Source organism: Athene noctua, chromosome 9 (assembly GCF_965140245.1).
Source record: "Athene noctua chromosome 9, bAthNoc1.hap1.1, whole genome shotgun sequence".
In the NCBI taxonomy this organism is placed as follows: Eukaryota; Metazoa; Chordata; class Aves; order Strigiformes; family Strigidae; genus Athene; species Athene noctua.
The window spans coordinates 5,722,888-5,736,854 of NC_134045.1; the positions used below are offsets into that span (position 1 = coordinate 5,722,888).

General features: G+C 50.5%; 1 protein-coding gene across 1 annotated transcript in view; it reads right to left on the bottom strand.

The window, feature by feature from the left end:
• Window positions 1-939: 939 nt before the first annotated feature.
• The window catches only part of ATP6V0D1 (ATPase H+ transporting V0 subunit d1), a 38,638-nt gene continuing 25,610 nt past the window's right edge, over window positions 940-13,967 (bottom strand). Inside the window, exons 3-8 of the mRNA XM_074913439.1 lie at window positions 11,705-11,883; window positions 8,525-8,604; window positions 4,625-4,702; window positions 3,845-4,021; window positions 2,838-2,915; window positions 940-2,324 (exon numbers count right to left, since the gene is read on the bottom strand). Coding sequence (XP_074769540.1) covers window positions 2,163-2,324; window positions 2,838-2,915; window positions 3,845-4,021; window positions 4,625-4,702; window positions 8,525-8,604; window positions 11,705-11,883 — 754 coding nt within the window. The 3' untranslated portion in view covers window positions 940-2,162. The remainder of the gene's footprint in view (window positions 2,325-2,837; window positions 2,916-3,844; window positions 4,022-4,624; window positions 4,703-8,524; window positions 8,605-11,704; window positions 11,884-13,967) is intronic.

Genomic DNA, 13,967 nt, shown 5'->3' on the forward strand with positions numbered 1-13,967 from the left:
CGCCCTCCTGCACTGCGGGGGAACAATCAGCACTAGACGTTAAAAACTAAATTGCTTTCCCAAATCAGGCAGATCTATTTTCTATTGTGCAAGAATCAACATTTTCTAGAGACATTGTTTTTGTATTTTTTCTAAACGTGCATCCTCCAAGGGGGCCACCCCTGCCTGACTCAGCGGCTTTGCACCACGGGCTGGGATGTACCTCAGGCATTTCTCAGCCACCCGACATCTTCCTCACTGCTGTCGGAGCTGCGTTTGTCTCCACCACCTCTTGGCTAGGTCCAGCCTGGGAGCCTGTGGCCACTGCCCTGCTAGCCCCTGCCTCCTTGCTGTTCATTACACACTCCACATGCTCCCGGCAGGCACAGGGGCCAGTGCCGCAGGGCTCTTCACGAGATGAACTACACGATTGTCACTTTTTAAATAAATCTGTTCTTGATATGCCACCAGGCTCTGGCAGTATCCTTTGATGGTGCAGCACTGCAAGGCTTGGCAAGGGATGCCCTGCCCACAGGCTGAGCTGCGCTGGGTCACCCAGCACCGTGGCAGGAGCCTGGCATGGGACAGCCTCAGAGAAGGGCTGAGCCTGCTGGGAAGAGCTTGCACCTGCTCCCTGCCCCTTCCCACCCTTACCCTAAACACTTGCTTTTGCTCTAACCGCATAGCCCTGCCAGGGTGAGGATGGAAGGGGTGGAAGGCCAGGCAGAGGGGGACAAGGCTGCACCTCCCAGACACCCCTCAGCTCAGCACCCCCCTGCACCCACAGACCAGGCACCAGCTTGGGCTGGAGTGAGCACCCAGGGCCCCCTGGGGTGGTACAACCACCCCATGCAGGAGTGGCACCAGCCTCACTACCACAACTATGAGATTCCCTTGGTAAGAGGCCCTGGGGCTGAAGGAGGCTCCTCCTCAGTGCCCAAGTAAGCAGGGAGCGCACAGTGCAGTAGGCAGATATTTATTGGTGTAGAAAGGGGATCACAGGGTTACAAACACTGCAGAAGTGACCACAGCACAAGCTGGGACAGAGCCACCCTCCCAGCAGCAGCACCGAGCACATGTTTCCTACCAGTGAGGTTTCCCTGGACCCTGGGGCAGCTCCCAAGGCTCGAGGGCAAGTGGGAGCTAGCCTGGACACAGGAGCAGCACACGCAGGGCTGCCACACCATGCCCAGGGCTTGGCTCCCACCCTGTAACCACAGCCTGGACAGGCATCTCTGCCAACAGCTGCTCTCTGCACTCCTCAGGGTGACCCAAGGGTGCTATGCCCAGGGCCCAGCTATGCCCGTACGGCTCCACAGCACAACGGCCTCCGCAGGGGAGGAGGCTGCGCTGGCCTGGATGTGGCTGCAGGGGTCTAGCACCAGCCACAGAGCCAAAAGGAGCCCTGACTCTTGCGTGGCTGTGACAGTAAAGTCCAAACCATGCCTCTTCAGGGGAGGAGGAAGGAGCTCTGAAAGGCTTCCTCAAGCTGACTAAGTGCAGGGCAGGAAGGAGGCTGAGGACAACTGCTTCTGAGGACACAGCGAGGCTGCACTAGTGCAAACACTGCCCGAAGAGGGAGGAGTGTGCTCCACCAGCACTCTGGCTCTGCCCTCGCCTTCCCCCAGGCTCCATCCCAGTCCCGGCCAGGGCTGCTCGGCCTCTCCTAGGTCAGGGTTAGCTACAGAGGGACGCAGGGATATCACAGCAGCATGGGCTACGCTACAAAGCACACAAACTAAATCTCACAGGAACAACACTGACTAGGAGGCGTGCAGAGCACTGACAGAGAGAACCCCCAGCCATGGCAGAGCCGATGTGTTCCTCCACAGCTGTGGGAAGCCCTGGGAGGCAGCAACCCCCCAGCTGGTGCTTTCTCTATGAGTGGAAGTGCATACAGCAGGTTAGTATGGTAACATGAGGACTAAGATACACAACAGGAGTCGTCCCTCCTGCTGCACAGGGCCAAGCCTGTGCCACTGGTCCCTCTGGACCTCTCACAGCACATACAACTCAAACTTCAGCTTGTGAATAATTTAACTAGCAACTGTACAGTTTCCTCATCTGAGCCAGTTCCACAGATGGGACCTCCCTGGAGTCAGGGCAAGGGATAACTCAGGGAGTTAAGACAGGTATCCCTCCGGACTCCAGGGGCAGGAGGGCTGGACAGGAACAGAGCTGGGTTAGAAGATGGGAATGTAGTTGTCAATCTTGGTCCTGTGCCGCTGGGCAATGCACTCTGCTATCCACACAATGTTGCGACACTCCTGCTCCTTCAGCTTCACGAAGGCGTAGAAGACTCCAAAGTGGAACTGGTTGAGGAAGGCCAGTTTGTTCAGCTTCACCTGGGGAAAGCCCAGAGAAGGACATGTCACTTGCCACCTCGGATGGGAAGAGCTGGTCAAGGGAAACGTAGAGCAGCTTGGGAGGTCCATGACTTCCCCAGCGGGCTGGAAGGCTCAGCACAGGTATCCTGCTCTGCACCTCTCTAGGTTCTCAGGACAGCTCTAACCTACAGAACATGGCTCAGGGACAGGCTCTCACATTTGAAGGCGGAAATATTTATACCCTCAGGTACTGTGAAAATCCTTTACCATGTAATTATACTCTGGTTTGCTATCGATGGACCAAACAACCACCAGCAGCCCCAGACTTGCCTCCCACGCTGCTCTAATCTGCCCGGGTGAGAACACGGACAGCATTCCTTCACTGGAGCAGAGGGGTAGCAGCCCTTTCCTTCCCCCAAACTGTTCACCCACAGCACTGCTGACAGGGCAGCAGACGAGCTTGCTGCTACCCTGAGCTTTGCAAATGGCACAGGTAGGTACGTGCTGAGAAGTGTCACGGGGCTCACTCACCTCATGCTCAAAGAACCTGTCTTCAAGGGTCTTATCTCCAGGGTTGCTGCCAGCCCCTTCAAATAGCAGCTTGTACTCCTGCAGGAAGACATTATGAGAAGATACACCCAAACCCCAAAGCCCCCAGAGTTCAGCAGTGTTTGGGAGCCCCGTGCATCAGAGACGCCAGCCACCACATCAAGTCAGCAGAGGATACAGAAAAGCCAAGAGTCTGCCCTGTGCACACAGGAACATTGGCAATGGGATGCTGCCGAGGCCACACTGCACACACACCAGCGGAAGGCAATCCCCAGAAAGGCAGAGAAAGCCTTTATTTCATCTGTGAGCTTGTGCAGCCAGAAATCCTACCCCTTCTCTGAAATGTGCAGTTCTCAAAGTCGTATTTCACTTTGAGCCTGCAGGGAGGATGCATTCAGGTACAGAACCCTCCATGCACAGGCTCCTATCCCCACAAACACTGGCGCATGCCCTGGCTGCTTCAGTAAGGGGACACTGAGCTCTCAGACTCCAAACAGGTCCCCAGCCACACACAAGAGCAGCTTAAGGAATGCAGACACATCCAAACGTGTCCTCCTAGGTCAGTGTCTCCCCTGTGAGTGAACCAGAGCTCAGGGTGACCCACTAGAGCTGGAGATGCAGCACACCGCATCTCACTGGACACATTTCCACCCCCAATCAACAAAGAGAGACTGTCATTGCCACCACACCGATACCTTAAGGGTTTGGTGGTGAGGGCAGCCCCACATCCCAGATAAAGACACAGGGCATGTCTGGTCTCCCTGTCACCACTGCAATCATCCATAACTAATTGACTAATAAGCAAACAGCATCCCAGGCAACCCAACACCATCTCAGCCAAGCAGGGCACAGGACCAACAGCAGCAGCAGAAGACAGGTACCCCCCTCCCCAGGCTGTTAATCCACAGGTTCCCCCAGATCCCTGAGCAGCTCTGATTCAGAGCAGGTCCTTGCACCAGTCCCCACAGCCCTCACCCCAAAGCACTCACAGGGTAGTAGTCAGCAACATTTTTGACTTGTTCATAGTCATCTGCTCTGGCCAGCTGGGCCAGGCCCTCAGGGTAGAGCTTGCCACAGTGCGGGAACAGCTTTGCTCGGTCCTCCTTGGACAGCTCAGTACCAAAGGAGTTAATGGTGATAATGAAGGCCCGCCGGTCCGCTTCAAACTGTGGGAGAAGAGCAGTTCACTTTGGGATGCAGCATCTGCCAGAGGTCAGCAAGAACCAAGGCTGCTCTGAACAGAGCCACATTAGAGGGCAGCAGGAGCAGGCTGCCTGCAAGGCAATAAAGCTATCCAGTGTTCGGCCAGAGCTGGCTGCGCATGCAGGCTCCCAGTATGCCCAGTAGCTGATGCCTGGGGAGCAGTCAGGTGAGGAAATCCCCCATCCCAGGCACAAGCCAAATTACTAAGCAGAACTCTGCCTAGCTCAAGGAGCACTTAGTGCCCCTGAGCCCTGCACACCCCACAGCTAGCCTTGGCCTGGAGACAGGCCGTGCACTGAACAGCTCTGGTTGTTCTCCTTACCCACGTGAGAGGATGCAGATGTTGCCACAGATGTGTCAGCACCTGGCAAGATCAGGACCAGGGAACCAAACCTGTCCAAAGTTATGTGCAGTTTTCTGAGGCGTCCCAGTGAGCAGGCAGAGTGTGCATGGGGATGCTAAAGAATATCTCGAGGATTCTTAATGCTGGCAAGCAAGCTGGCCCTGAGCACAGAGCAGTGACTATCTCTGCAATACTGTCCAGCTATGGGGGTGTCCAGACCTACCTCCAGAATGGGGCACATGGCATCTGCCGTTGTACCTCCCAGCACCTTGCAGAACTTGTAGAAGGACTCCAGGTAAGCCTGGAAGAGAGAGGGCAGGTGAGCATGCTTCTACACAGCTTCAGATTCCGTCCCACAGGGCCATTCAGCAGAGGACAGGCAGCAAGCAGGGATGCTCCCAGACGCTTTGTAATACAGCACAGGCACTCTCACCCCCTGTGAACTTGGATGCCAAGCCCACACAAGGGACAGTGCTTCCCCAGGAGCTGGAAACATGAAGGGCTGTGGTTGGGTTTGTTCGAGTGACTGCATGAGCTTACTGCAAGATCCCCAGGCAGCAAGGTTAAAAGCCTGTTTTGCTCCTTTTTGAGCTGTCTAACTCCAAAGCATTTACTGAAGTCTTACGTGGTTTCCTGACCCCACTCTGGCCTCCACAAACGTGCCAAGCCACACAACTATAGCTGCAAGACCTACGCTCAGAAAGTACCGCTGTGTAAGCAGAGTCAAGAGATGAGACAGGACATCTGTGAAGGAAGCTAGCCATGCTCTGTAATTCTCTTTTCACACTGTGGCCGCTTGGTCTCCACCCCAACTGGAGCACTGCAGAAAACATATAAGGCTGGGCACAGCTATGCTGCCTCCAGGAAACGTAATCCTTTGTGGAGATGTACCGTAATCCAGCTGGAAGATGACTGTATCTCCCAGAGGGAGCCTGTGAAGGCTGTGCATGGCTAAAAGTGCTGTTCAGCAAAAAACTTTCTCAGAAGTCATCATGTGATAAAATACCTCCCTGGACAGAGAGCTGCAACCAGTATCGCTTAAAAGGGATTGAATAAAATGATGCTGAGACATCACAAATTTCTGCTTTGTCACAACAACTCCAAGACTCAAGATGGACCGAGAATGCACGTGTTGGACACCCTCAGCCTCTGCACTAGGAAAGCACCTGGATTACTGTGTTCTGTAAATATTTGTTACCACACAGTGCAAGAGGACATTGCTGGGGCTGGGTGAGCATCACACATCAAAGAAACATCATCTCCAGTACCTGCCACTGTCAAGTGCAGGAGAGCACAGAGCAGTCTGCAGAGTTACCACAGGAACAAGGACATGGATAATGGACTTTGCTTGAGGCTGACAGAAGAGAGAACCTGGGTAAGAGGTTCAGTCACTACCTCTGCTCTTCTTAGAGTTCATGCACAAACTTAAGGCTTTAGAAGCAAAGCCAGGTGAACTCAAATAACCAGCACTGAATGAGGATCCAGTACCACAGACCCAATGGAAAACAGACTGTAAAACAGCCACAGTGGGCACCCTCCCCTATGGACCCCTCCACAGATGACAACAATTTACAGACACTCTCCAGTGTCCTGAAACCGTTATCGCAGAAAAGGTGGTGTCTTTGGATTTAATAATCCTTAATGGACTTTCATGAACCCACATGTTTACCCTCTGCCTGCTCCTAGCCTCATTTGTCACATTCAGCCTAAAGGGAGACCTGTGGCCTGTCCATCCATGTCGACTTTTCCAACACTATCTGTGGTTACCACCACAGCTTGGATTCACTCCTCTTCCAAGTGAGGAATCCTAAGCTTTTTTTGTAGTTTCGCACACAGAACTCACTGTACCCAAACCTTTAAGTGGGTCCTCCTTAGCAGCCTCTCCTGTTCTGCTGTTCATATTCAGAGAGAATAGGAATGAGACAGTGTTCATGACAAACACACTAGAGATACACACAGCAGCACAGTGATATCTGTGCAGTTCTCTTCTACTGTTAGGAACAGATTACCTTGTAGAGACGCACTTGCTTAGGCCAGTTGTAACCCAAGATTTCACTTAGCAGCAGAAAGGAACAAGAGACCCTCACTGTACAGGCAGAGTTAGGATTAGCTCCTTACCTCTCCCATACATCACCCCACGTTTATCCACTGCTATATTTTATTATCAGTCACAAAGCTCCTTCAGCTGGTTCCTACAAGAAAGTCACCAGCAAAGGCCAGCCATCAGCCAGCTTCACTTCAACATATCCATTAAAGATGTAGAAAAAAGGGACTAAGCACTGAAGATAACAGAGGTGTGCTGGCATTGTTGCAGGACTCCACTGCTGACTGCCCTTCAACAGAGCTGACCACTTACTTTTACCCTCTGCTCCCCATCTTAACCATATTTCCATTCAAGAAACTCCTCACTTGTCACTGCTAACAAGAAACCTTTGTAATAGCTTTTGTCCTATGAATCCTCCTCAAACCTTCTGTCTACATGCTCACAGATTCCTCCAGAAAACCTCCAGTAGTTCTGGGAGGTAGCTCTTCCCCTTCCCTGCCAACTCCTCCAGCACGCAGGCATCCACCCTAGGCACCCGCCCGCTGTGTTCCTCAGAGGAGCTCTCTGCAGATTTCAGACTGGATTTTATTTCCCTCATTTGCCTTTGAAGACCATTTGCATTATATTATACATTTTCCAGTCCCTGGGGAAAGAGGTGGCTTCAAGTGAGAGTGTGTTAAGCGGCAGTTTCCTTTTCCACCCTTGTATCCCCATGATTTGTTACTGACAGAGCCCTTATGTTCCCCAGGGGCTGCTCATCAGCAGGAACCAGTCCCGCACACGCCATGGGATACCAGGCATCTACGCTTCAATTTGGGAGTAGGAAGAGCAGAATGCAAAGCAGTATAAGGCCTCAAAAAGAAGATGGGAAAGGACATGGCATCTGAGACTCAAGGAGATACCCCCCACAGCCCCCCCTGCTCCATTTGCCCTGCGCTCACTCTGCTCCCTGCCTTCCTCCATCCACCTCATCTCAACATGGAGGTCTGCACCCCGCAAGGTGCAGGTGTTTATGCATACAGGCATACCTGCCCCTGTTACAGCAAAAGACCAGTACATGCCAGAGGCCACGTGCACCTGGGCATGACTGCCGACATGCAGGTTCCTTCTCCCCTCCCTTTGCCTCCTTCCCTTCACGCCTGAGCTGTTCTCTGCCTCTCCAAACAGGCCACAGCTTCCTTGGGAAGCAGAGGTCACACTGACTGCAGGCTGGCTGTGACCAGTCAAAACAAGGTTGGCAGATACAATCTGCATCCCACCCTAAATCCAGAGAGGTGAGATGGAGCGATAGCCACAGCCTGCACATAAACATACATGCTCTGATACTGCCAGCTAAAACCAGACGGGGCCTGCCGAGGAGACAACAGCTCCCCAAGCAGGCTCAGGATAAGGAGATCTTTAGCCCCTCCACATCTCTGTGCCAATACTCTTCAAAGCCTGCGGGACTCCTCCATCCTGGCTGCACCTTTTTACACTGCTCTGCCAAGAGCATCTAACCCCAACCAGAGCCACTGAAGGCTTGAGCAGATTGTCAGAGGCTCTAATGAAAGAGCTCAAGAGAGAGAGAGCCAAGCCCATGGAAGTCCTTCAACCAAGTTTAAGATCTAGCCACTTTAGTCCTTTGAATGCAGTTATCTACATGACTGAACACATGTGGTTAAGGAGCAGACTTCTCCTGCCTGCCTGGGGCCTGAGAAAATTTATTCAAAGGTATAACTTCTGTGAAATCTCTTGCACAGACTCTTGACAGCCTGACAGCTCCAAAAACCACCACTCTGCCTAGCTCTGGTGCCCTGACTCTACAGAGCTGGGTGGTCAGATGTCAGGCCCCTCCAAGAGCACTATCTTTACTCTCCAATGGATGCAACTAGTTCATGGTCATATTTACTCTATCACCACTCCAGGGAAGAAAAGGAGTGAGAAAGCAAAATGATTTTTAAGTCTACTCCAAGAAGAAAATATCTGTTCTCTGGTTGAAGAAAGCTTGGGTTGGAGCTCCTGACCCAAGAAAGAGCTGTAGTCACACCAGAAATAAACAGGGAAGTTAACACCTCTTTCCCTTCCCAGAGACTCACTTACCTTATACAGCGTGTTTCGAATTATTTCGATGTTCATTTCATCCAGGTCCTGTTCAGATATGCAGTCTTGAAAGAAAGCAGCTGAAACAGAGCCACAGAGTTAGCATTGCCCACCAGCCATGCCCAGCACTTTCCAGAGTCCTCAACAATGTCAGGCAGAAGCATACCCTACACTGAGCTTGTCCCTCCTAGGCCTGGCCCTTAACTTCAGCAGCCACCAAACTGCCATGACTCAAAACCTCAGGCTTCACCATGGTTCCCCAGGCCACAACCTTTTTTGGGACTCTCATATGAAAATCTTTCTTCACCCCTTAGTCCTATGATTTACTTAACAGCCTATTCTCAGCAGAAATTCTCAGCTCTAGCCCCCAGCATCAGTGTCAGAGCAGCCTGTGTTTAAAAATAAGCAAAACCCAAACTGTTCCCAGATGCAGGTGCTCAGAGGTGACAAGACAGCTTCCGAATTGGCTGCTACAGCATGGCAGCAGTGCTTAAGCATCTGTGAGACAGCAGCTAATGAATCCTGAGGAAGCTGGTGCTTCTCCCTCCTTCTCCAATATCTCTGCTGGATTAAGAAGGTATGCGGACGCCACAGCTCCTACAGTCCATGACATTCCATGGCTGGAGTCAGGAGCTGTTTCCCCTGGTCAGTTCTATCAGTCCTATTTTCCACTTCTTCTGAGGACTTTTATTCCTCTAGCTGGAGCTAAGCAACAGGAGACAGGATAAAGTGGTGGTTGTTGGTAGGATGCTCAGCCCAGAGATACTTTGCCAGAGTATCTCTGGGAGGAAGTTTGAGAAGTTGTTGCCACTTAAAGAACACAGATTTCAGACCTAGCAGAGAGTACTGCAAGCTGCAGATAAAGATGAGTCTTGTACAGGTAGTGTAACATAAGGCTGTTGTACCAGTCTTGCCTGTTAGCAAGAGCACAGTCAAACCCATTGACAGGACTTTCATGACTTCAACTCTCACTCAATCAGCTTTGCTGAATTTGCTACACAGAAATATGATCTTTCTCATCTTATGCAGTCCAGCTGCGGGTAAAGGACACTGCACTCATGCTGAGAACTGACCAGTGTTCTGCTCTGTGTGACAAACCAGGTACAACCCAAGCTCATGCCTTTGGTGTGCATCACTTTTTTTTTTTATAGCATGAACTCCCTGGCATGGACAGCAGCCACACCGTGGGTCTAGAGAATCCTGAACAGGGGTTAACCCCACAGAGGTTTTTTTGCGACAGCATCAGAGACCAGTGCCACGTAGCTGGAGAAGCACTGCTCCCTACGGCTGGCAAAAATGAAAACAGTGTGTGCCAGGACTGGTTTTCACTGCAGAACTCACTGGCTAGCCTAGATAACTAAGCAGTGGCTACTTCAGAGTAGCAGAGGAATGAGAACACAGCTATTTCAGTTCTTGGCCCTCCGATATCCCAAATTAGGCTAACGGCAAGTCTTATTTTGCCCTGCTAACCTATGAAAGCCATTTGGGGTTAGGCATTTCTACCCAGCCACGTAGCTACTCAAGTACTTTTAGGAGACAGAGCTGCTGTTTCTTCGCGTGTGGTCACTGGAAAGAGTGCAAGTTAAACAACTGGATCCTGCATGCCTGCTTGTTTAGGCAACACAGCTACTCCCCATGTTCTCCTGCTGAAGAAATGCCACACTAGATGGTACACAGCCTCAAGGGCATGGCCAGGGCAAAGGTCTGAAGCAGAAGTCAGCCTAGCCAGGGCAGAAGCAGACAAAACTGACTCATGTACACGTACATGAACACAAGAGGCAAAGACCCTCAACTGCCAGTCACATTCTCCAGTACCACCTCACCAGCATTACAGGGTATTTTCACTCCATACACAGCTGGAAGCTTTAAGGTCTCTGAGAGCTAATGTGTTTGAAATACTCTGGTCTCTCTTATTCCCAAAATGGGAACTCCTACTCCTGAGGAGATTTTTCTTCCCATATATCATCCCTACAGCAGGCTCAACTCAGCTGTATGCAGAACTTCAGTTCTCCTGCTGAGCTGCTGCTCTACCTTGCAACCCAGATCTCAAGACATGTTTTCCCTCCTCTGCAGGGCTCTATCTGGCAAGTCATTTTTCCATGACAACTACTTCACTTGCCCCATTATTACACAGAGCCTTTGCAAAAGCACTTTCAGTTCCAAAACTATTTCTATCAAAGACAATATGATGACTTAGACTGTTTTGTTCTTCCTACCAACCCCAAAAGAATGACTAATCACTGACTCAGGCATATCTCACTACATTTTTGCCCACAGAGGCTAAACTAGCAAGTCTCCTGTGACTACCTCTCTTACTACTGCAAAAAGACTTCCATATTTTCTCCAGAACCACTTCCTACACCTTTTATCTTTAAAGAACATATCTGCCTGACTAACTGTTCATAAGACACCTGGTTTTAGTGTTATGGGCCTCCTGATCAAGCCCTGAGACAGTATACCTCAGTGCAGGATCCTGCTATACAATGAGTTTACATAGGCTTATGGAGATGTGGAGGTTTTGCAGTTGTTGTTTAGGGGTTTTCTGGTATATAAAGAGCTTTCCTTAATCTAGACCTATTTTTTTTCAGGCTCAGAACAAAGACTAGGCATGTGCAGATCTCTATAATTACCTACAAAAATTGCTTACAAGAAATTGCCCAATGGTCCAACTAAAAGTGCTGGAAATTAAGTGATAGACCTTTGCTAAGAAAGCACTTGTGCCATGTGTCCCAGGACAATTATTAAACAGACCACATTGTCTAAGACCTCTCAAGCTTTCTCCTTCCTGCCTAAATTCAGGTTACAATTCCCAGAAGAGCTAGTAAATGGACGTAACTAGCAGATCAGATCCAACTACACCTGTACTGCCATGACAGCTCAAGGCCTGGCTCACACAAACTGAACTCCCCAGCAGTCTCCACTACCAGTGTGCTGGTTTGGACATTTGTTGAAAGGTAGAAAGAGCTAGCTGGTCCTCTAGAGGAAAAACTGGCATAGGACAGACATAAACCCAAACTCAAGCCCAGCCACCACAGGCAGTACAGCCACAGCTGTACATCACCCACCGCTTTGTCTTCCTGGACCACAACTTAGGCTTAGTTGGACCTAGTTAGACTGGGAGGAAAAAAGGGAAATCTGCTCCACACACAGCCGAGAGGTATTTTGAAAGGTTCCACTCACCCAGGGGTGTGTCTACCAGGATTGCATTGTAGAGCTCTGCAGGCGTCTGAGCAATGTTCACAGCTTCCATCTGCTCAAAACTTCCCAGAGGATGGCACTTGGGCACCAGTTCAGAGATGGAACGCTGGTGCAGAGTCCCAGTGATCAGCAGAATGACGTTGTCAATCATGTAGCTGTACCTGGAGGAATGCAAGAGGCAGCCTGTCACGATACATAAATACAAAAAACAGCACCTGGCACCAGTCCATGTGAACATCTCCAGAAAGATGCACCCTTCCCATGACAAACTAGGAAGGCACCTTCTTAATGTCTCCTTATCATGACAGCCTAGGAAAAGGGAGTCAAACATAGCCCCAGGCTGCGATTTATGCTATAAGCTGAACCACACCATCTGTGTGTCTCCTACCTACCACTGAAGAGTATTAGACTGGAAGGGACTTCTGGAGGTCTCTGGCCCAGTGTCCTGCTCCGAGCATGGCCAGCTCCAGCTGCTGGGGGCTTTATACAGCTGAACTTTGATTTACTTGCAAGGATGTGTATCTCAACCTCTCTGGGGCTCTGCTTCAGCGTCTGACCACACTCACAACGAAAAGCCTTTTCCTAACAGCTAATCAGAATTTCCCTCATGGCCATTTGTCTACTGTCTCTCATCCTAACCCCACACACCTTCAAGAGGAGCCTGGCTCCAGCTTCCCCACACCCTACCACAAGGTAGCGGGGAACACTTGTCCTTGCAGCATTCCCACTGCTCTGTAGAGAGCATGTACAAAAGGTAGGACACCAGCAAAGGGGAATCTGCAGGTAGCTTCACTCAAGCTCAGCTTCAGTGCCAGCACTGCTCCATCTTGCGCAAACTACAAAGAATAGGTCAGGTTTCTGCAGCCCCACTCCCTTCCAAAAACAACAGGGCTGGCAGCTTTGGCACAACCTTCATTCACACCCTCATGAAACTGCACACATGGTTTTACACCTCTACAATCAAAACCTACAAACTTCTTTTCATTAGCCCACATTATGATGTCCCTAACCAAGTTTTCTACCTGGTTATACAGGATTAGCAGATTCAGCCTTTGGCACTCAGCACAAGTTCCACCAACACAAGCCCTCTGTAGCCCTTCTCTCCAGTATGTCCTTGTTTCTCTTGCACTGAGAAGCCCAGAACTGGGCACAGCACTCCAGGTGAGGCCTCCACCAGCACCAAGCAGAGAGGAAAGATCACCTCTCAGTTCTCCCAGTCCAGCCAGAGAAGGAAGACACAGATGGCCTGAAGACTGGGAATACAAGAAAGGCTGGTGGCCTTCTCCAAGTAGAAGGTTCAAGCAAGGCATCATCTAAATACAAGGAGCTGAGAGGAAAAGTGTTCCCAGCAAGAACAGGAGTGGTGCTCTAGGCACCTTCATTACTAGCTGAGCTATAAGCCAACCACGCTGAGAACCTGAAAAAGTCAAGTGAGATAAGGGTTTTTTCAGTCAGCAGAAGGTGCCTTCACAAATGTCCCTCAGCAGCACAGGGAAGGGACACAGATGCTGGAAGAGAAGGATATTTGGGATTTTACACTCCCTTGCTCTCATTACTAGAGCTCTAACTCTAAAAACTTAGATGATGCAAAAGGTCTGAAGAAGCTCCTTGGCAGGAGCTGCTCCAAAACAAATTGAGATCAGCCTAGCTAGAATGGCAGAAGGAGCTGTGCATGCCTGGAGTTGGAGCTCTGCTGCAGTTCAGGCTTCCCACGTGTACTTGAGTACTGAAGAAAGGGAACTTAAGGCCAGCACTCCTAGACTGGGGCAAGGGCAGGGACAGTAAGGCTCTGCACACATTTGTCAGATGGGCATTATGGATGCTGCTGGTCTTTGTATTTGAGCTAACAAGGAGGACATAATGCAGGCCTGTGTTTCCCTTTGCACCACATCAAATGCAGATAAGCAGAGCCAGTCAAAGGCAGATTTCAGTAGTTTTTATTAGATGGGCTTACTGCCTCTCAAATATGCTCAAAGGTCCATGAACAAATCCACACCTTAGTTCCTGAAACAGGTGCTGCTTTTTTCTCTGCACTGCGGGCTGGGTAACACACCTTCTGGTCCTACTATTTTTGCAGAGAGCCTTCCTGTGTTTGCAGCCTACCCTTCCAGGGACGTTCAATCTAGAACCAGGACAATCAGCACAAGCTTCATGTACTAGGAAACCTCCTTTTGCCCTTTAATCCACAACGTCATTATCCTCCCTTCTGTTTGTGCAACTCTCACCATGGAGATGATTGCAATCT